Source organism: Canis lupus, chromosome 13 (assembly GCF_011100685.1).
Source record: "Canis lupus familiaris isolate Mischka breed German Shepherd chromosome 13, alternate assembly UU_Cfam_GSD_1.0, whole genome shotgun sequence".
In the NCBI taxonomy this organism is placed as follows: Eukaryota; Metazoa; Chordata; class Mammalia; order Carnivora; family Canidae; genus Canis; species Canis lupus.
In genome coordinates this window covers 35,840,116-35,860,683 of record NC_049234.1, presented here as the reverse complement: position 1 = coordinate 35,860,683, position 20,568 = coordinate 35,840,116, and the positions used below count along the sequence as shown (strand labels likewise).

The window sequence follows — 20,568 nt, the reverse complement described above, 5'->3', positions numbered from 1 at the left end:
CGGAAGAGCAGGGAGAAAAAGCCGAGGCAGCCAGGCCCGCTAGACGGCTGCTTGCAGTGAGAGGCTCCTGCAGCACAGCAGGTTCGTGGCTGTGTGTGCACGTGTGTCAGGAGGATGCTTGCCCTTAGGTGAGATGTGCTTTCAACGTCATGCCTTCTTTTCCATTAAAAAAATAGGGGCAGCCCCCATAGTGCAGCGGTTTAGCACCACCTGCAGCCCAAGGCGTGATCCTGGAGACCCTGGATCGAGTCCCACGTCAGGCTCTCTGTATGATGCCTGCTTCTCTCTCTGCCTCTCTCTCTCTGTCTCTATGAATAAATAAAAAAATAAAACGGTGGTGGCAACCTGCCTTTGGGTGGTCACGGCTCTGGCGGGATTGTGAGGTGGCCTGTGCAGGTGCCCCCACCCCCCCGTCACGAGTGCAGATCACACTCCCCAGAGTTGAGCGGCAGCGCTGGGAATGGCAGTGTGTGCGTGACATCGAGCCCCCCAGCTCATGTGTCCTGGCAAGGGTGTAGGTAAATGAGGTGGTTTCTGGCCACCTCAGAAACTAATTGAACCATGCAACTCAAAGGGAGGGGGAAAGGGGATCCCTCATTTTGAGTCAGACAGCTGTGCAAAGTAGTGGGGTTCCTGCTGAGGTAGTGCCATGGGGCACATTTATAAACAGGTGGAAATAGGTCTTCTAAGTTTTTTTTTTCTTTTATGCACTTTCAGTATGAGTTCCCTTTATCTAGGATATAAACCCAAATTATGGGTTTAATCTTGTACTTTAAATACAAGATTTACCCACTTGCTGACAGCAATGCAGAAGAGCATGATGAGTTTCGAGGTAAGGATGTCTGAGTTTATATGCTGCCTGGTGGGGTGCCCTTGGGCAAGTCCCAGGGACTAGCAGGCACCAAGGGGTTCCCCAGGGCAGGGCCTGGTGGCTGCTGTACTTGCTGGCACTGGCAGGTGGGATTGTGGCTGCCCGTCCTACAGGTGATGGAACGTCTCCTCCAAGCCGGGTACCAGCCACTCCACCTGCTTGCATCTGTGGGGCTGTGGACCAGGGGCTTAAAATACACATGGGAATCGTAACAGACCCGCCTCGAGTCTTGAATTGGGCAAATTTTTAAATCTCTCCGGTTGTCTGCTACATGGGGTACTGACTGTGCTTACATCTCAGTTTTTATAAACTTCGAAAAACCTCGAAAAGAGAAAAAGAAGAGTAAACACCCATGTGTCCTCCTCCCAGATTTTTGTTCATGGTTGCTTTTGTCGGTTTTTAAAGAATACTCTATTATTATTTTTCTAATAATAAGTGTAATGTGTTTTAAAAAATTAGAGCCATGAAGAAGGGCAGGAAGATCAGTTGTAATGTGACCACTTGGAAATAATCACTGTTGATATTTTCTTTTATGAGGCTTCCGTAAGTTTCCCATTGCTACATGGAATGTGTGTGTGTATAAATATGGGACAAATAGGCTGTCATCAGACACCATTTTGGCGCTTCCTCCCTCTTAACCAGATAGGATGTCTTCCCGCGTGATGGCTGCAGCCACGCGGTGTCCGTGACTCAGTGCGGCAGACTCTCCACTAGTGAACGTTCAGATCATCCTCTGTCTTTTGTTTCAGAGGATGAATGCTCTGTGTATAGCTGTCTGGGTGTTTTAGGTTAAATGCCTGCATATTGAGTTACTCTCAAAGGGCACGTGATTTTTTCTTTTCTTTTTTTTCTTTTCTTTTTTTATTTTTATTTTTATTTTTTTTTAGGGCACGTGATTTTAAAAGATTTTTTTTGAAATAATACCTTCAAGACCATCGAGCTTAAATGAGAGTGATCATTTTTTCCAAGCTCTTGTAAATGTCAGACAAAAAAATTATTTACAATTGTAATTCACATTTTTCCAACTGAGGGCTGGATATATTTTCTGTTTGTTGGCAACTGGTATTTCCTACACATACTCCCAGGCATGTTTGATGCTCATTTTCCTGTTGGAGTTTTAAATTCTTATTAATTTATATAAACTGAGTATGTCCAGGTTTATATTTCAGGTTTGTGAATTTATTGTCATAAGCTTTTCTGAATTTGTTGGGCAATTAGAGAAGCTTTAAAAATATTATGTAGTCAGACTCCTTTTTTGTGACCCTTGCATTTTGGCTCTGAGAAAGAAAGCATTCAGCCTCCCAAATTATAATAGATTATTAAATTTTAAAGTATTTCCTTGGGGCACCTGGGTGGCTCAGTCGGTTAAGCGTCTGCCTTTGGCTCAGGTCATGATCAGGGTTCTGGGATTGAGTCCCACGTCGGGTTCCCTGCTCAGCAGGGAGTCTGCTGCTCCCTCTCTCTCTGCTCTTCCCCTGGCTCGTGCCCTCTCTCTCTCTCTTTCTTTTTCAAGTAAATAAATAAAATCTTTAAAAAGTATTTCCTTGGATGTCTTTGTTTCATTTAGAGATGTTAGCTATTACAATTTGTATCCATTTGGAATTTGTTTTGTCATAAGATGTGAGGGAGCTCACCTGAATTTTTCGCTCAGATATTCAGAGTTGTTCCTACTGTCCCTTCTCTCCAATCCCAGGATTGAAATGTCACCGTAGCCCACCCCAAACTGTCCTCACGGCTGTTCCCTTGGGATTCTCCGCCTGCCCTCCTCTGAGGATGGGGACGCAGTAGGTGCTCAGTTAACGCTGCACGAGTGGAATCACGCAGAGTTGGCGTAGATGAAATGCCTGGCACGGGGCGGGCACGCTACACTGTCAGACCTCTGTTGAGTGGCAGCTGCTGTTGTGCGCTGAGAGCTAACTGAATGAATTTGGGAGGCCTGCAGTATCGTGCAGTTAGGTCACCACCTCTTTTTAAAAAATCATTTGGTTTAAAATACCCACTATCTCAAAAGGACTTGAGGCAGCTTGGCCTGGTGGCAGAGCTCCTGTGCTCTGGTGGCAACGAGACCTGCATGGAGCCCAGCTGTGCCTGTTACGTAGCCTTCCCAGCATCCCATCTGTAAACTGGGGGTCACTGGTGCCTGACCCAGGATGGGGAGTGAAGAGAAGGTGCGCGTGGAGGTTTCTGCAGCGTGCATGGTGCACCAGTGGTCCCATTACTTCCTGAAGTATGATGGGGGAGCTTGAGCTCATACACACACAAGAAAGGGTAATTACACACTCTCTGTTGGTGTCGAGAGGTGTCGTTGGTAACCAGGATGGATTCGTTACTGTCACAGAGCACGAAATTTTGAACTTTTTGCTTAAGAAAGATGGGAACAGGAAAGCGGTAGGTTAGATTCTTGTATGTTTGGGGTGACAAAGAGGATTTAGGTTCTTGGAGAAAAAGATGTTTCTATATGGGAGATGTCATGGGAACTCTTCTGTAGGGGAGGTTGGTGGATTCCATGGGCCATGTTGGTGGAGGGCTCTGCTGGAAACAGCCTCGGCTCTGCAGTCTGGTGGCCTGGCCCCAAGTCCCCCTCCAGGGAGCCCGGGTTACTGTTGGCGAAGTGAAGACAGCTCCCGTCCGGGAGGGTGGATGTGAGGATAGATGAGGAGGTGTCTGGAGTGCGCCCAGAGTATATAGGAGATGCTTGATAAATTCAGGTTTTTTCGTTGAAATGGTGGAGACGGCTTACAGAAGGTGGTCATTCATAGTCTTCACTCGGAAGCTTCGCAGGTTTTTTTTGCGCTGTATAACTTTGGCATTGAGTTACACAAATGAAGGTGTTTCTAGTGAGAGTGAATGTGATGCTGAGATACTCTTTTTAGTCATCTGTCTGTTCATCCATTCATTCAACAGTTGCCCAAAAACCAGACATAATCCCTGCCCTGGCCATGCTTCCATTCTAGTAGGAGAGGCAGATACTCGTCAGAGAACCACTAAATAGAGAGTCAGACCTGGTAAGCGCCGTGGAGAAGTGAGAGGGAGATGGGCTACAGGGTAGTTGGGGAGCTCTAGTGAAGTGCTTACTGTTGAGGAGCTCTTGAAGGAACCAGTGGGGGGGGGTGCTCACACCAACCGGTTGGGGAACCTCTCGGGGAACCTCTCGGTGGGAGGTGATTTACATCTTACAGGTAGCTAATTCCTCGGATTTATCACAGTATTTGTGATATTGTTGACTAAAGACAGGTGGGATTGGGTCAGAGGGGATTATCTTTGACGTGGGGGGAAAGTTTGTTAAAACAATTTTTATGGGAAAACTTTATTTTTACAGATGACAGGGGTGACTTTGGGGGCCATTCCTCAAAGAAAGCGCTTTAAATGATGGAGATTCACAGAAGCCTATTTAAAAATCCCTCGTGGGTGAAGTTCTTTGAGGTTTGCAGTGAAGATAGAGAATAATCTTGTTAGTCACTGGCAGGAGGCTGGTTGGATGTTTGTTTTGTAATTGATCCCGAACTGTACATATGTGTCATATATTCTTATGCATGCTATATTGCTCACTCAAATGAGGTTAAAATATTTTTGAAGTATTACTCATTCAACCACAAAAGTTGAGCGAGGTAGCTTAGTGGCAGTCCCCCTGCCAACTTGGCTTGCCTTGCCTCCCCACCTTCCGCCTTGGGCATCTGCCAGGACCACACCCTCCCCCGGGAGCACCTGCCTGGCCCCCCACCTTGCCCCCTCAGGCCCCTTCCCCCCACGCAGGGTGACTGGCTCCTCCCTCTCCCCATTACCTCCCAGGGCTAGTTCTTTGGGTGTTGCCAAGAACCAGGCAGCGACAGATTGGAATTTCCCAGAGGGTTTTTACCAAGAGAGGAAGAAATGAAAAGCCTTACAGGAACTGTGGTCTGCGTGAAGGTGACACATTTCTAGAGAACAGCTCTGTGACTCCATGGTTGGCTTCTTTCCTCGCAGTGCTGTCTGTCCTTCCCCCACCTTGTGCCAGGAGCCCGCCCAGGGTTTTGTCTGGGTTCTTCTGTCTCTCCGCCTCCTCATTCAGAGTGGGAGGTGCTGAGCAAAGCTGCCCAGGGGTGAAGAGCAGAAGTGAGTGCCTCCCTGGGGTGTGGGCACATCCCCCTGTGGGAGAAGGGGCCTCGGTGCTGGTCTGCGTGGGCCTTGGAGTGTTTTCTGAGCCCACTGCTTGTGGGCTAACATTTACTGCCTCGCTGAAGCACCCCAGTGGGGCCACCTGAGTGCTGAGTGCAGGTGCCTGGCTAGAGTGCTGAGAATGGGGTTCCTCCTAAGGATGCTCCTGCACACCTGCCAGCCTCGACCCACCTCTGGGACTCCATCTCCATCATGGCCCATTTTGCTTTCTTTTTTTTTTTTTTTTTTTATTCATGAGAGACACACAGAGAGAGGCAGAGACACAGGCAGAGAGAGAAGCAGGCTCTCCGCGGGGAGCCTGATGCGGGACTCGATCCCAGGACCCCAGCATCACAACCTGAGCCAAAGGCAGATGCTCAACCTCTGAGCCACCCGGGCGTCCCTCATTTTACTTTTTTTGCATCCTTGCAGACTTGAGGAGCTCAAGCTGAGTTGAGCCCGCGGAGGTGGGGGGACGGTGCCGGCAGCGACCTGGTGTCTGGACCAGGCCGTGTCCAGCGGGGCGCTTCCCCACTCGGCGGTGCCGCCTGAACCGGATATGACAGTAAAAGCTCCTCGTCTTGGCATTTATTTGACCAGACAAAAATCCGTCTCTCTGGGAACTCAGGCGAGGTTTGGTTTGGGTTTTGTTTCTTGTGTTTCGGTTGGCTCCTGGTCCCAGTTGGCTCGCCGGTCGCCCAGGTCTATCGCAGGTTCCGCAGACAGTGTGCAGTTCTGTTCCGTCTCCAGCTGACACGAGCAGATGCTCCTGTGCGTCCTTGGCGCTCCGTCCGGAGAATGCCTCCATTCACTCCACCGGAAAGGCCGCCGTGAGCGTGTGTGACGTGGCCCAGTTGGCTCGGGGGGCCGCGAGCGAGGCTGCCCGTGTGGGCACCGGGTGGATCCGCTCCGTGGCCACCGGATGTCCCCTCGCAGCAGGGGAGTCCCGCTCCGCCAGCACCTGCACCTGCTCCAGGCCGGGCCCCAGCGCGGTCGGAACCTTCCTGCCCACTTCCACCCCGTGGTGAAAGCCAAGGTGCCACGGTGCACGGACCCGCGTGGCGGTCCTGCTCGGCCGCTGCCTGGCCGGGGACCCCGACAGGCCCCCCAGGCAACAGCTTCTGTTGCCTCCGCGGGGGGTGTCCAGAAGCAGAAAGGAGCAGTGGCCCAGCCGGGCCGCGTGGTGGCCTGGAAGGGCCGCTCAGCCTGGAGCTGTATTTGTCACTCTTTCTTGCCCCCATAGCTTCTGGCTGAAACCCAAGTTCTGAAAGCAAACTAGAGGGCATGTGATGTTGAATCTAAAGCTCACTTCGAGGTTCTGGAAGGAGCTTGACACTGGCTTCGTGGTGTTTGGTGGCCAATCTTTGGTGTCCCAGCCCCACTGAGGCCCAGGGGCCGATGGGCCAGGCTCCCCCCCCGCCCGGGGCATGTGCCAGCCCCATGGCCGGCGCGGGCAGCAGCGCAGCCAGGTGCCTGCAGAGCCTGGCCCCGGGTTCGCTTGCCAGTGACCAGAGCTGCCTGATGGCAGAGCCGCACTCTGCGCTTATTTAATGACTCCGCGATGGAGATTTTTCTTTCTTTTTTTTTTAAGAATTTATTTTTTAATATTTATTTTTAAAAATATTTAATTTATTTATTCATGAGACACACAGAGAGAGAGAGAGAGAGAGAGAGGCAGAGACACAGGCAGAGGGAGAAACAGGCTCCATGCAGGGAGCCCGACACGGGACTGGATCCTGGGTCTCCAGGATCAGGCCCTGGGCTGAAGGCAGGTGCTAAACCGCTGAGCCACCCGGACTGCCCACTGAGGAACATTTAAGTCACCCAGGGTGAAGAGTCACGCAGGTCTTTGTTTCTGAAGATACTAGACTCAGACTTGGGGAAGCAGCGGGGGCGGGGTGGGGACAGGAGGTCCCATGCTCCCCCTCCCACTGCTGGAGCCCCCAGACCTCCGCCCGGAGCCAGGCTCAGGGTCCGTGACTCAGAGCAGGTTTTGAGGGGAAAGGGTGAGTGCCCCTCTCCCCTTGGTTTCCAGGGTGACTTCGGACCCCAAATTCTGCTATTTATCATATGTCATCTGTGGCCAGTGATGTTGCTCTCGGCCTGGTGGCGTAAGCGGGTGCCGAGACGTTTGCGTTTGTCCTGGTGGCACGGCCGACAGGCAGGCAGCGGAGGTGGGGGGGCCGCTGTGAGCCAGCTGCTGCCCGGTAGAGCCCAGGCCAAACAGGTGGCACAGGTTTCTGAAAAATCCAGTTCCGTGTGCTCGTGTGTTTAGAAAACAGCAGAGACAGGAGCTTCTCTGAACCATTGTGCTTGTGCAGAGCGCGGCCTGCTTTCTGTGCTGGTTCCAGGGGGCCTCGCCTGGCTGCCCTCCCCGCCCCTGGCCCCCGAGTTACTCCCGGGTGAATAGACCTGTGAGGTCCTGAGGCCGAGTGTAGGTTTGGTCCTGGGCCACAGGTGGGCTCCCGTTTCCAGCCCAGGGCCGTGCTGTGAGGCCTCAGCAGGATGTCGGGTTCCCAGCTCGGAGCCCCTGCCTGGTAGCAGCCTGCGTGATGAGCCTGGAGCGGTTGTCATGGCAGCCGGTAAATCATGAGCTCACATCACACCAGGGACAGGCGCTTGTGGGGCCGGCAGCCTTGGAGACAGCCCCGTGTCCCGGCCTGCGGGCCCGCCCTGCCCGGGGACCATCACGCCCGCCCACCGGCCGCACCGCCACGGAAACCGGGGAGGTTTTGTGACGTTATCGGGAAGGGAGACACCGTCCTGTCTGCTTAGAGACGAGGCCACCCTGTCCCCTGAGAGCAGACGGCTCTCGTGCGGTTGGGGTCACGAGCCCCTCTGCCCGTCTGCTGAAGGGTATGGATGGATCCTTCTCCTGAACCATGTTTTTCAAGGCACGGAATGAAATGCAGAGGATGACGAGGAAAGCTGGTCATGTTGAAATATGGTCAGCAGAATAACAAACGTTATCACATTTAGTAATAGCAGTGGGTCTAGTAAATATCGTGATTTTGAAGCAGCCGTCAGGTTAAAGACCTTGTATTTGTTTATTTGAGAGAAAGAGGGAAAGAGTGGCTGTGAGCTGGGCAAGGGGCAGAGGGGGAGGGAGAGAACCCCAGGCTGACTCCCAGCAGAGTGCAGAGCCTGACGCGGGGCTTGAACCCGTGGCCCAGAGATCACAACCTGAGTTAAAACCAAAAGTCGGGCGCCCAACTGACTGAGCCACCCGGTGCCCCAAAGTAGCAGTGACTTTAAACCCACTTTGCGCTTTTAACAGCCACCATGTGACAAGAGAGTCGCTGTGTTTTCCCCACCTTGTAGGTATAGATACTGATGTGGCTGGTCGTCCGTGTTCATAATGGAAAGGAGCGCTGCGTTTCACTTAGGGGTCAGTCCAAGTTCACAGACCTTCCGACTTGGCTGCGTGGGTCCTGAGCTGAGACCTCCTGCCTCAGGGTGCCCCATGTCCTCCCTCCCCAAGCCGAGACGTCTCACGTCCTCACATGGTAGGCAGGGCATTGGCCCAGGACATTCGACCTGGTCAGGACTGGTCCTGGGGATGCTTGGTGGCAGGACTTGGACCTCAGGAAGCCAGACCACCTGCCCAGATGAAGGCCACAGTAGAGGGGCAGGCGGGACAGGGAGATGTGCATGCAGTCCTGGCAGCAGCTCCATGGGCTCTAGACTCGCTCACCACGTGTGGGGTGTGCAGCTGCATCCTGGGCAGGGATGGGTTTTGAGCTCATATGTTTCTCAAGGAAGCCAGGACATCAAAAAGAGAAAAAAATCACAGAACGCTGGTATAAAGGTCTAGGGAAGGTGGTGGGGCCGGGGCAGGGGGCTAGGAATCGGGGGTGGTGCCTCCTGCCTGTTGGCCTGGCCTCCCGGATCCTTTCACTGGGCGTGTGGATGGCTCCTGGCTAGGTGCCAAGGCCGACAGAGCTGTGTCCTGAGGGGCACTCATCGTGGTCACCCGGACACCAGGCAGGTGACGGGAACAAAGCATGGAGCTTGATGGAGCCCAGGGCACCCGAGGCCTGGTTTGCTGTGTGGGGGACCAGGAGATGCAGGTCCCCAGATGGCGTACATGGCCAGGAGGCCTCTGACTCGTTGGGCAGAGTAGCTGGGAGGGCAGAGATGATGGTGGACTGTGGTGGGCGGGCGTGCAGACCGGGAAGGGCTCGGCAGCAGCCCGGGGGCCCTGTAAGCGCCCATCCTGTAGATCTTGAGGCCCGGATTCTGGGCTCAGGACCCCAGTCCTGTTGCTGCACACCTGCCTCTCAGATCCTGTGCAACTTGGGGGCAGGGTCTGTGCCTGGCCCGGGTCCCTGCCTACAGCCTGGGTCGGATTTACAAGATTAATTGGTCAGCAAGTCAATTGTTCTAGAGGCTGGGAGCCTGGAGCCCGAACCAGCGAGGGGTGAGGATGGATCTGGACGGCTGAGTTTTCCGTGTGCGGGTGGAGGGTGGGCAGGAGAGCAACAGCGAGAAGGCAGCGATGGTGGGCTGCGTGGGAGCCACGTGGCAGGTGCTGTGGCGGGTGGTCCAACGTGCACTGAGCCCTCAGGCTGGCCCTGTGCTTCCCCTCCAAGGATGTAGCTAGATGTGTTCCTACGTGGGTCTTCAGCACAGCATTTAATTTTTAAAGTGAAAATTTGGAAACCACCAAAATGCATCAGCAGGAGATGGCTCAGTGAGTAATGCGGTCATTAAAGATTCATTGTGGAGAATTGCATAATATGATGTTAAATGGAAGCAGCCAGGGATAAATCTGCATAATTCCATGTCAGCACGTGTGCACATGCTGCGTGTCATGTGTGTATGTAGAAGTCTGACATTTTAACAGGGATTATCTCAGGTGGCATTACAGGGCAACTTTTATTTTCTTTGTATTTTTCTGTATTTTCTGTAATAAGCGTGTGTTTTGAGACAGTCATCCAGCCTGTGTCCACCATCACAGGCAGGGAAGCCAGACACCTGCGTTCAGTGGGCTCCCACCCCCAGGTAGTGCTTTAGAAAGTGCTCTGTGCTCTGGCCATTGAAGAAGGCAGGTGAGGGGTGGGCCATCCCCGGTGGCCCCTACCCACAATCCCTCGGTTTTCTGTTATGGCCTTAACAAGATGACACGCGAGTGAGATTTTCTGGAAGGGAGCCGCTGTCCTCCTGGAGGGGCTCTGCTGTGCATGAGGTTGCCCGCCGTCCTGGGCCCCACGCTCCTTGGTGCCCTCCCGCCCTCTCCCCCCGGGAGCCTGTGCTCTGCTCCTGCTGCAGGGCTCGTCTGTACAGTGAATGGGCCAGAACATCTCTTTGGATCCTCGGTTCTGTGACCTCCCGATTCCAGGTGGGAGGGAGGAGGGGTGATCGTATGGGTTGAAGTTGTGGATTTAAGCCTGAACCACAGGCTTCTCTGTAGGGTGAGGGCATCACTCCCACGGGGGCCTGAAACTGGTTTGTGCTGAAACCGCAGGATCTGCACTGTAGGCCCCGGCCGGGCCCCCCTGCAGCGCGCCCAGAAGTGCCTGCGGGGCCGTTCCCATGTGCCTGTCAGGTGCCTGGAGGTGTCACAGCAGAGTCCATCGCCGTCCTGGGTGCTCCTTGGCCTTAGGCCTACCTGCTGGGGGTACTTCGATGGCCTGGGGCCCGGGAACTTCCCAGCACTGCTCAGATGGCTCCCCAGGGACCCACCCGAGACTAGGGGCCCCAGCTTCTCTGCCTGGCTTCCCTGTCTTCACACAGGGCTCTGAGTCTGTAGCCCCTGCAACACCAAAGGTAGTAAGTTGGGTATAAGCAAGAGCCCAAGAGAAAGTTTGCAGGGTTGCTGTTGGCACTTGTCATCGTGCAGCACCTCCCGCCCCCTCCCAGGGCACCTGCCCGTGTGAGAACCTCCGCAGGCCTTCACTCTCCTCTTCTGGTCACCCCAGTTTCTTATCCTGTGTGCCAGCTCTTCCCTTACTTGGGGGGGGGGGGGCGGTGCTGGGACCAGAGTCCCACCCTGGCCAGGGGGCTGCCGGGAGAGGGTGTGTGGGGGCAGGGACTCACAGCCTGCTCTGGGACCCTCCTCTGAAAAGTCGGTGAACAGTCCAGGCCCTGTGGGGTGGATTTGGCAGGAGGAGCAGTGCTGTCCCCCAGGAGCCTCGCGTAGAACGCAGGGAGGGCTCGCCTTCCATGGCGTCTGTGAAAAAACACCTAACTTCCCGGTTGCTGTGACCCAGTTACTCATACAGGAAGTCGATTACTCATTCACTATGTTTCCCTTTCACTGATTGAGATGTGGCTCTAAAAATGGAATTTTTAAGCACATGTGCTGAGTTATCAGCAGCAGTTCCGCAAACACTCATGGTCTCTGTTAGCTGACGCCGTGTTAGACGCGCGGACTCCCTGCCCTCTGGACTCGCTCAGGCCGGGGATTGGGGATCGGGGGCACCGACTGAGGGGCTGTGCTGGAGCGGCCTGGGCTGGTGACTCCCCTCCCTCGGCTGAGGTCTCTTCCAGCTCTGACCATCCAGCGTTCCTGGATGGATGAGGAAGGGGGGGTTGCCTTCCCAGTCCCAAGGGCCTTGCGCCCCAGCGCAGGGGGAAGACTGACACAGACACAGCGGGAAGTATGTTCCCAACAGAACCATGTGCTGAGTGGCCCGGGGATGGGGACAGCACGGGGACACAGGCCTAGACCTCAGGCATAGTTATATGAGAAGATGGGAGCTGGGTGTCTCGGTGAAGGATGGAGAAGACGGGAGAACCTGGAAGGTGGGAGGGTGGCCTGGCCTGGCACGGGCTGGTGGTGTGGCCACAGCTGGAGGGGACACGGGGTCTTACTTCAGGGCCGGGGTTTGGGGCCAGGTCCCCGCCGAGCAGCTCAGTGATGTCTATCTCCAGTGAGGCCTTCCCAGATCCTCCTCTTGGGCTGTTACTCGGGCTGTCACTCCTTTAGCAGATGTTGATGGCATCCGTGCCCGGGGAGGCCGAGTCAAGGACCCCCATCTCCGCGGCACTCGCTGGCCCAGCTCCCTGCCCGGGGCACTCGGGGTGTGGTGTGCTCCCCGTCTCCCCTTCCCTCCCCAGTGCTCTCCCCCATGGCACACGCACCCCTTCGGTGCAGGTGCATGGAGGGCAGGCGGGGACAGCTGCTCTCTAGGCGATACTGAAATTAATTCTCAGAGTCATCTGTGCTAACCCCGATGAAGGTGTGTGTGCTGTTCAGCGCTTGGTTTTCATCTCGGAGCATTATCTATGTGACGGGGCCACGAGCTAACGGTCCCGTGAGAATGGCCGTCCCTCCGCATGTCATTCTGTCCCTTTGTCACGTGCTCCTGAGCACGTGCACCTGTTCCAAATCTTCTCCGGTGCTTGGTTCGTGAGCCCTGCTTGTCTTGGCCGTTTACACCTGCGATCAGCTCCCTGCGAAGTATAAGGACGAATCCAGGATCTCCCCAAGGAGATCCTCTGTGGTAGGAGAGTTTCCTTTCCGAGGACATAAAACTGCTGAGGACTCTCGGCTCTGCTTGGAAAACTGGTAGAGCTTTAATCGTGATTATGTATTCCACATGCCTTCCCACGAGCTGTCAGTATTTTCATTATTAAAAGATAGAAGCAAGGAAGAAATGTCTTGTGAAGTCACATATTTCATGAATGTATTACCATTGTGTTTTCCCATTGCTTTTATTAATACAGGTTAGTAACGCAAACCGTGGACAGTTTCCCTTGTTTCCCACGGTGGGGCTTCTAGAAGCGATAGGCATCATGGAGACAGGAGCAGTAGGCGCAGCCAGAGAAATGGGCCGCGCGCGGATCTGTGCCAATGGTTAGATTTTAGGAAGGTAAACTCAAGTGCTTCTCGCTGGGGACGGAGGGCTGCTGACGGGCGGGAGGAAGCCTCGGCTCCGAAACGGGCACCCCAGCTCGCTGCTCCTGTCAGGCCTTGGACGGCTTCACTCTTCAGGGGCAGCGTCTTGGCTGCAGCCTGTGATACACGGTGAAGAAACCGGAAAGCTGGGCAGCCCCGGTGGCTTAGTGGTTTGGCGCTGCCTTTGGCCCAGGGCCTGACCCTGGAGACCCGGGATCGAGCCCCATATCAGGCTCCCTGCACGGAGCCTGCTTCTCCCTCTGCCTGTGTCTCTGCACCACCCCCCCCCCCCCACCGTGTCTCTAATAAATACATTTTTAAAAATCTTAAAAAAAAAAAAAAAAAAAACTGGGAAGCCCTTCCGTGTGGATAGTGCTCTGGTTCCTGAAAGGGGCCATGGGGGGCTAGATGCCCGTGTCTCTGTGGCTGGACCTTTCCTGGGGCGCAGTTGTAACATCTGTGGTTCACCTGGGTTTCCATTTTTGCAAGATTCCTCTGGCTGGTTAGACATCTGCCTGAGAGCAGGGACCGCGTGCTAGTGGGCGCTCCTGGGGGAGCCAGCCGAGCTGGACGGTGGCGTCCACTCCTGGCCATGAAGGATGGAGAGTGACCTGCGCTTACGAGAAACAAAGGTGCCTAATCCATTTGATGACGTGCACTCAGACGCTGTCCTGGGAGGAGGTGCCTGAGCTGCCTGAGATCCTTGGACCCGGACAGTACCCAGCACATAAGGGGCACATGAGTGTGCTTGTCTACGGGGCGGTGTGTTGTGTCTGAGGCTGTAAATACGGCATCTATTGTAGTAGCCCAGTGAGACGGACCTGAAGGCTTCCAGATGGTACAACTCAGTGAGATTAATAACCTTTAAAGTGCGTTCATTTTTTCATAGAAAACAAAACAAAAAACTAACTGGGGGACTCTTGAGTTTTTCTAGGTCAGAAATGCAGTAAAAACAGCTTCAATTATTTTTAGTAGTGTACTTTTGTTTCCAGTAAATGTCAGTAGGGATTGAAGTACATGGGATTTCTTTTTTTAAATGAGGAGGATTTTTTTTTTTAAAGACATGAGGAAAAATTAAGAGTATTCTGTTATTGGAAAAATATTTAATTTTTTTTCCCCTAAGCCACAGTTTGAACTTTGCTAATAGAAGTACCAAAAACTTGAGTTGGGATGAAGTTTCTTTCTGCTGTCTATGGTGTGTGTGGGGGTGGGGGGTGGATACATTACATTCCTTGATTAAATTAATGGCTTAGATAGGAATGCAGGAAGGCCCCGCCTTGGCCCCTTTAATCGAGTGTGAGTCGTACCCCTTCCGTCTTGCCTTCTGATAATTCACACTGCCCCATCTTCCCAGTCTCTCATGTGCAAAGAAAGAACAGCAGTGTACATAGCACATACACAACCAGTGAGTCACTACAGTGCATTTTAAGTAAAGAACTGGCTGGGTGCTGAGGCACCTCCTTTGTGGAAATGTGGTATTGGTGGGTTGCAGAGAGGGGGGTGAGTTGTGGTTTCCAGGAGCGGGGAGATTGCATGGATAGTGGAGTGCTCGTGTTGACCTGAGCACAGCTGTCTGCAGCCCTGAATAGGGGCTGGTGTGTAGGAAGTGGCACTCGGGGCGAGGTGTGCGCGTGAGCATTGGTGTTCCGAAGGCTCGGGTTCCTGACTCTTGAGGTTGCAAACATCTTCCTCCCTGACTTCGGTGGTCAGGGAGGTGGCAAAGGACCCTTCCGGAGTGACTTGGGCAGCTTTCCCGTACGTGTCTGAGCCTCAGCTTCCACAGGTATGAGTGGAAAGAGGTTGACCCGATGTCTGTGGGCTCCTGCTGTGCGTCAGGTGCTCTCAGACAGACCCCAGTGCCAGCAGATCTTCAAGTTGCTCGCTCAGATCCAGCTGGGGAGTCAGCCGAACGGGATTACAGCACAGTGTAGCAGATCGGTCCTGAAAGTGTGACTAAAGGCAGCCAGAGAATGGAGTAAGGGGCTGCGACGAGTGAAGGCTGGCCCTTGGGATTGAGGAGGTCTTGGTGTGATGGAGGACAAGGCTGAGGCCTGTCGTGCACACATCAGGGTCGACTGTTAGAGCCGGGTGGGGGGGCGGGGGCAGCCATGGAGGTACTTGCACGGGGTGAGATCACACTCTGGCTTGGAGTGTGACAAGTGGCCGTCGGGGTTGGGGGTGCCTGGAAGCCAGGACCCCGTTAGGAGGCCTCCCTAACTGCCCGTGCAGGGTGAAAGGGGGACCCGAGCTGGGGTAGAGAGAGAGATGGATAAGAATGGGTGAATTTGAGAGGGAGCGGGTAAAATGAGGATCATTGTGCAGTTGGCTGTGAGGATCGTGGGGGAAGGGTCGTGATGGGTAGAGCATCGCCTCCCGGACAGGGTGGGGGGACGTGCCCGGGGGTGGGGGGAGCGGTTTAATTGTGGATGAAGTTCACCTGTCTGAGCCTCCAAGATGAAGGGGCTGGCGGAGCAAGGACAGGACTGAGGAAGGAGCAGTCAGAAAAAGGAGGGCATGGTGCAGTGTCATGCACCACCGAGGGACAGAGGGTCCCTTGAGCCTGGCATTTGGAGGTCAGAGGGGGGGCGGTCTCTGATGACACAGACCGGAGAGGGGTCGTAAGATTCAGGTTTTCCATGGAAACGTGTGAGCCCAGGAAGGAGGAGGAGGGACTGAGCCAGTGGGGGGCGGCGTGTGACAGCCAGAGCCCGGGAGAGCTGGGAAGGGGGGGCCCCCTGGGGGCGGCCCACGAGCCAGCGTGCCCTGGGAAAGCCGCCGTGTCCCGTGTAACGCGGTTCTCTTGGCCCTTGCAGTGCTCGCGCCTCCTGCGCCGCCGCCGCCGCCCATCCAAGGATATGCCTTCAAGCCTCCGCCCAGACCCGACTTCGGGACCTCCGGGAGAACAATCAAGTTACAGGCCAACTTCTTTGAAATGGACATTCCAAAAATTGACATCTATCATTATGAATTGGATATCAAGCCAGAGAAATGCCCAAGGAGAGTTAACAGGTATCTGTCCTTTTGTCCTTTATCGATCTCGATTGATTTATGTGGATAATCTATGCACACGAACCCCCCCATTTTAAACTAACCGATCCTTCCATCCCCAGCAGGTCCTGCCCACCCGGTTTGGTGGAAAATGTTGTGTGTGTTTCATTGTATCTTTTGAAAGATGTTCTGTGTGTTTCATTGTATCCCGATAACAGTCCTGATAACAGTCCTTAAGTGTGCAGCTCCCCCAGTTTTGACGGATAGTGTACAGGCTCCTCAACTTAGAACGCAGCCTCAGGCCCCCTTCATGGAGCCGGGCCCCAAGGCCAGTGCTCTGGCCCGTGTCACCGCCGATCTGTCTCCTGCTGGGGGCAGGGGCCCTGGAGGCTGGGACACCGAGGAGCCACACGGCCTGCGAGATCGTCTCCCCCCACCTGCTCCCCCGACCCAGCGTGCCGTTTTTGACATTGACTGGTATCGCTGGGTGTATTATTAATAGCTTCTTACTTCTGTTGCCGAGGAATATTTCATGATATGAATATTGCATAATTTATTTATCCATTCTCTAGCTGGGTGCCTGGGCTGCCTCGGCTTTGCCCTGATGAACAGAGCTGCTGCGGACATGGTCGTTCAAGTCTTTTTTGTGGCCATACGTTTTCACTTCTCTTAGAGACGTACTCAGGAGTGGAATTGCCGGATCGTGGGGTGGGTGTAGGTTTTGCGCGTGAGAAAGTGCCAGGGACTCGTCAGGGTGGCGGGACTGTCTCATCCCATCAGAGGTGCGAGGCCTGGTGCCAGAAGGTCAGTCTCGTTGATTTGTCCTGTTTCATGGTGTCTCTTGGTTTCTCTTTGTGGTTTTCTTTTTTCTTTTCTTTTCTTTTCTTTCTTTTCTTTTCTTTTCTTTTCTTTTCTTTTCTTTTCTTTTCTTTTCTTCTCTTTTTCTTTCCTCTCCTTTCTCCTTTCTGATTTATTTATTTATTTATTTCATTCATTCATTCATTCATTCATTCATGAGAGAGAGAGAGAGACAGGCAGAGACACAGGCAGAGGGAGAAGCAGGCTCCATATGCAGGGAGCCCAACGCAGGACTTGACCCCGGGACTCCAGGATCGCGCCCTGGGCCAAAGGCAGGCGCCAAACCGCTGAGCCACCCAAGGATCCCCTCTTTGTGGTTTTAATTCTCACGTCCCCATAACTAGCACGTTGAGCACCTTTTCGTGTGCTTGTATCTGTAAGCCCGTTACGTTGACGCCTCACGTGGTATGGTCATGTTTCTGATAAAGTGTCTGTTGAAGTCTCTTCCTGACCTTGTCTCTTTGTTACTGATTTGTGGGAGTTTGTAGTGTATTTGACGTGCAAGTCTGTATTGGGATTGTTCTCACCTGGTTTGAGGCTCGCCACCCCACTATCGGAGTCGTGTCTGCTAACGAGCAGATTTTTATAATTTTGTTGACATCCAAACTATAAAATTTTGGAAATGTTTATCATATTGTGTGTTTTCTCTAAGAAATCCTTGCCTATCTGAAGGGTACAAGATCCTCCTTTTTTTCTTTAAGCGGAATTATAGTTTGGGCCTGTGTATCTGTATATATTTTTTTAAGATTTTATTTATTGACTAATGAGTGAGAGGGAGTGAGGGCATGTGCAGTCTGGGGAGGTGCAGACACAGAGAATCTCAAGCAGACTCTGCATTGAGCTCAGGGCCCGACATGGAGCTCAGGGTCATGACCCATGAGGTTGTGACCTGAGCCGAAACCAAGAGTTAGTGGCTTGCCTGACTGAGCCACCCAGGAGCCCCGGGCCTGTATGTTTAGGCCTGTGCTCCATCTTGGATTAATGTTTGTGTGTGGTGGGAGGTCCTAAGGGTCTATTCAGAAGATGTTTCTTTCCGCATTGATTTACTGGGGCACCTTTGGCCGGGGAAGGATGGGTATCAATTGATTTTTATTGCTACCAGAAAGTTCCCTGGAAATGTTTTATTGCTTTGAAACTGCCGATCAGTTTGGGGAAAGTGGATGCTGTTGAATCTTCTGGTCCAAGCACATGGCTATGTTGTCCATTCATTAGGCCTACTTTTATTTCCTGTGGAACTTACACTTTTCAACATACAGGTCTTTCATTTTATTTACTCTTCAGTATGTTGTGTTCTTTGATGTTATTATAAATTGTATTTTAAAATTTCATGGTCCAGGAGGGACATTTTTCAGGAGGGAGTGGCTGCTAACGAGTTTGGGGTTTCTTTTTGAAGTGATGGCAAATGTTCTAAACTCACAGTGTGGTGCTCTGAGGGTGACAACCCTGTGAATACACTAAAATCATTCAGTTGTGCACTTTAAAGGTATTAGAAGATTTTTCATTATTTAACAAAGATGGTTTTATTTCTTTCCAGTTTCTAAGGCATTTTATTTATTTTTTACTTGTTTTGTTGCAGTGGCTAAGAAGTCCAGTATAAATAACGTTGAATATATGTAGCGAAAACAGACCTTGTTTCCACACTTCTGGAGGAATCATTCATTCCTTCACCTATAAAATATTCTGTTAGTTGTAGGATTTTCTTAGAGACCCTTTATCAGGCTGAGGGACTTCTCTCCCTAACTTGCTAAGAAGAGGGAACCCTGGGTGGCTCAGTGGTTGAGCGTCTGCCTTTGGCTCAGGTCATGATACGAGGTCCTGGGATCAACTCCCACATCGGGCTTCTTGCAGGGAGCCTGCTTCTCCCTCTGCCAGTGTCTCTGCCTCTCTCATGAATAAATAAATAAAATCTTAAATAATAATAATAATTTGCTGAGAAGTATCCTCATTGTTGAATAGGTGTTGAATTCTGTCAAATGCTTTCTCTGCATCTGTTAGGGGTGATCATGTAGTTCTTTTTCTTACCTCCTATTTTATTTTTAAAGATTTATTTGGGGAGGGGTGGGGCAGAGGGAGAAAGAGTCTCAAGCAGACTCTGTGCCGAGCATGGAGCCCAACATGAGGGTTGAACTCATGACCCTGAGCTTACAACCTGAGCAGAAACCAAGAATTGGACACCCAACCAACTGTGCCACTCCGACACCCCCTCCCACCTCCTATTAATGAGTCTCATATTACATTGATTTTTTAATGTTGAATTAGCTTGAGTTACTGAGAGTCATGATGTATTATTTCACACGCATCGTTAGTCATGATCAATTATTTTGATATCTTGCCAGTTTAATTTGTTAGCATTTTGTTGTCAATTTTTGTGTCTCTGATCCTGGGGGAGGAGGGGGTATGTGGCATTGTCACGTGTGCTGGGAGGTGCTCCTTCCTCCTCCAGGTTCTGAAAGAGGAAAGATAAAGATTGGTATAATTTCTTTTTTAAATGTTTGACTGAATTTGTCTTTGAAATCACTTGGACGTAGAGTTTTCTTCATACCATTAAATTTCTTTTTTTTTTTTTTTTTTAATTTTTATTTATTTATGATAGTCACAGAGAGAGAGAGAGGCAGAGACACAGGCAGAGGGAGAAGCAGGCTTCATGCACCGGGAGCCCGATGTGGGATTCGATCCCGGGTCTCCAGGTCACGCCCTGGGCCAAAGGCAGGTGCCAAACCGCTGCACCACCCAGGGATCCCCCATTTAATTTCTTTATCAGCTATCAGGCTGTTCAGAATTTTGTGTCCGTTTGATAGTTTGCATCTTTCAAAGAGTTTATCTATTTCATCTAAGGAATGGATGAATAAAATATTGTGATAAAGAAGAATGGAAAACCAACACAAATGACTGAGAATTATTTCCCACATCTAGAGAATTACTATTTTTCAATTTTGATTAACTATATATAACATAAAACTTACCATTTTAACCATTTTTAAAATTGTGGTGTTGAGTTTACTGATTAAACCTGTTCATAGTGTCCCTCTTATATCTGTAGGACCTGTAGTGCAAACCCTGTTTCATTCCTGGTATTTTCAGTTTGTGTCTTCTCTCTTTGCCTTGATCAGCTTTGCTGGAGGTTTGTTGATTATATTCTTCTATTCACAGAAACAGCTTTTTACTTATTTTGTTTTGTTTTGTTTTGTTGATCCCCCGCCCCCGTCCATTTTTCTCTGATCCTTATTTCCCTCTTCATTTTGAGGTTAGATCATCAAATTTAAACCTTTCTACCTTTCCAGTCCATTTGTTTAAGGCTGTAAATTTCCCTCTGAACCTGGTTTTAGCTACAGCCCACAAGTTTTGATACATCTTAATTTTCATTCAAAATATTTTCTCATTTTCCTTGTGCATTCTTCTTTAATCAATTTTTTTGTTTTTAGAAATGTGTTCAAATTTTAACTCTTAGGATTTTGTTTGTTTTTTGATACCCTGTTGCCATTCATTGTTAATTTAATTCTTTTATGGTTAGAGAACATACTCTGTAAAATTTCAGTCTTTTGAAATTTATTGGGACTTATTTTATGGCTAAGCATGTGATTTATCTTGTTGCATGTTATTCAGACACTTAAAAATAATGTGTATCCTGGGTTTGGTGGATATGGGGATTTATGAATAGTAAATGGAGTTGGTTGATAAGTGTTATTCCAACCCTTTATATCCATTGTCACTGTTTTTGTCCTGTGATGTGGATTTGTCTATTTCTCCCTTTAGTACTATTTTCATTTCATGTGTTTCAAAGCTCTGTTACTAGCTATACACATTCTTAGAGTTTTTTGTCTTCCATAATAAATTGACCCCTTAGGAACCTGGGTGGCTCAGTGGTTGATCATCT

The 20,568-nt window shown here is 51.4% G+C and overlaps 1 protein-coding gene across 2 annotated transcripts in view; it reads left to right on the top strand.

Moving 5' to 3' along the window:
* AGO2 (argonaute RISC catalytic component 2) overlaps positions 1–20,568 on the top strand; it is a 100,782-nt gene that overhangs the window by 35,229 nt on the left and 44,985 nt on the right. Inside the window, exons 1-2 of one of the 2 annotated variants that reach the window (XM_038555606.1) lie at positions 14,808–14,823; positions 15,662–15,857. In XM_038555606.1, coding sequence (XP_038411534.1) covers position 14,823; positions 15,662–15,857 — 197 coding nt within the window. In that variant the 5' untranslated portion in view covers positions 14,808–14,822. Of the gene's footprint in view, positions 1–14,807; positions 14,824–15,661; positions 15,858–20,568 lie in introns of those variants that run through there. The other variant, XM_038555605.1, reaches the window with a different exon arrangement.